Below are 2,293 nucleotides of genomic sequence, written 5' to 3'. Positions count from 1 at the left end.
AAGAGTGTGGGCCCGGAGCCGGAGTGAAGCGGCCTCCGCCTCCTCCTCCTCCTCCTCCTCTCCCGCCCTGTGGCCGTATCCCTCCGCGGAGGCGGTGGCGTGCCGCGCTGATTGGCTGTGGGCCGGGCCGACGCGCAGGCGCGCTGCGGGCTGTGATTGGGCAGGCGAGTGAAAAGGTTGCAGCGAGTGTTTGGAGCCGAGCGGCCAGGGGCCGGAATGAATTGCAGCAAGCTGGCTCGGCTCGACGTGTTTTTAAGAACATGAAGTAGTGGCTCTTTTTTTTACTACATGAGTTGCCAGCGTTTGCGATTGCGGTCCAACTGTGCTGCTGCAATTTTACCTGTGTGTGATGTTGGACATGGGAGATAAGAAAGAAGTGAAAATGATTCCGAAATCATCGTTCAGCATAAACAGCCTGGTGCCCGAAGCGGTTCAAAGTGACAACCGTCACCGATCTGCCCCCGAAGAGGAGGACAAAAACATTTTGCCAACGGTGGAGTCCAAGTCTGAAAATATTCTCAGCAAAAGTGACAGCAGCTCGGCGGAGCCGCCCTGCGCTGAAGACAAGGATAAGCAGGAAGAGAAGAAGGCCGACGGTAAAGAAGGGGATGCTGGAAAGGAAGGGGAAAAGAAAAATGGCAAATATGAGAAACCCCCGTTTAGCTATAATGCCCTCATCATGATGGCAATCCGGCAGAGTCCCGAGAAACGCCTGACACTGAATGGCATCTATGAGTTCATCATGAAAAACTTTCCTTATTATAGAGAGAACAAGCAAGGCTGGCAAAACTCTATTAGACACAATTTGAGTCTGAACAAATGTTTCGTTAAAGTTCCGAGGCACTATGATGATCCTGGGAAGGGAAACTACTGGATGTTGGATCCATCTAGTGACGACGTCTTTATAGGTGGCACCACGGGGAAACTTCGCAGGAGATCCACAACATCAAGAGCAAAGTTAGCTTTCAAGCGGGGAGCGCGCCTCACTTCGACCGGACTGACATTTATGGATAGGGCAGGTTCCTTATACTGGCCTGTTTCTCCATTCCTGTCCCTCCATCATCCCCGAGCCAGCAGTACCTTAAGTTATAATGGAACCACCTCACCTTATCCTAGCCACCCGATGTCCTACAGCTCGGTTTTAACTCAGAACTCTCTGGCAAACAACCACTCATTTCCAACATCAAATGGGTTAAGCGTAGATAGACTTGTTAACGGAGAAATTCCTTATGCCACCCACCACCTAACGGCTGCAGCCGCCTTGGCTGCCTCGGTGCCGTGTGGTTTGTCTGTTCCGTGCTCAGGCACATATTCGTTAAACCCCTGCTCGGTAAACCTTCTGGCAGGACAGACAAGTTACTTTTTCCCTCATGTTCCTCACCCTTCAATGACTTCTCAAAGCAGCACTTCAATGACGGCTAGGACAGCGTCCTCCACGTCTCCACAGGCGCCTTCAACTCTCCCCTGTGAGTCTCTAAGACCTTCTTTGCCAAGTTTCTCCACAGGACTTTCTGGAGGACTTTCTGATTACTTCACACATCAAAACCAGGGGCCCTCTTCAAACCCTCTAATACACTAACAAATCCCTTCGAAAAGACTGTAAGTTAACGTTTTACACACATTTGCGTTGTAAATAATTCTCAAAATAAGAAGCCCAGGTATTTTTATTCAAGTCCCCATTTTTGTCTGCATTTTGTCAAATCCCGTAGGGTTGTTTGTTTATTCAATTTCAACAATGTGCAATTTGAGGCGGTTTAGATAGGAAACCACTAGTTAAATTAATGTAGACTGTGTATTTAAAATGACTACATTCCCAATTAAGTTTAAATTAGGCAGCTCTATTCCAATTGTTCCACCAGATTTCCATGTTTGCAGTATTATAAGTTATCATGGCTTTGTTGGTGGCTGTTAATTTCAATATTAGCGGAAACATTTTTCACTGAAAATAATCAAAATTTAAAGTTTGATTTGTATTTCGTAACCTTACTTAAAACATGCCTAACCTTTCGGTCATTTTTTCCATTTGGTTACAAAATGGTTCATGTTTACTTTTAGACCAAAGACGGGGCTAGAAATGCACTCCTTGTTTAAAAGAACAAGTACTTTGAAAATAATTCCTATTTTCCAGTTTACAACACTGCCTGCAAAGAATCAGAAGGGGACAAAATTGATGATTGCCTTTAGTTTGTGTTGTGCATAATTCGATGTATGTGGTCACTAACAGGTCCCTTTTCATTTCTTTATGTAAATGTAGTGAAATGTGTAAACCTATTGTACTTAAAAGATAAATTTT

General features: G+C 45.4%; 1 protein-coding gene across 1 annotated transcript; it reads left to right on the top strand.

Moving 5' to 3' along the window:
• Nucleotides 1-349: 349 nt before the first annotated feature.
• On the top strand, nt 350-1,579 carry foxg1a (forkhead box G1a). The gene has a single exon (XM_068038351.1). The coding sequence runs from the start codon at nt 350-352 to the stop codon at nt 1,577-1,579; it is 1,230 nt and encodes a 409-aa protein (XP_067894452.1).
• The last annotated feature ends 714 nt before the right edge of the window (nt 1,580-2,293 follow it).

The sequence above is a fragment of the Heterodontus francisci genome, chromosome 9 (genome assembly GCF_036365525.1).
Source record: "Heterodontus francisci isolate sHetFra1 chromosome 9, sHetFra1.hap1, whole genome shotgun sequence".
Lineage (NCBI taxonomy): Eukaryota > Metazoa > Chordata > Chondrichthyes > Heterodontiformes > Heterodontidae > Heterodontus > Heterodontus francisci.
This window is presented reverse-complemented; position numbering and strand designations above follow the sequence as displayed.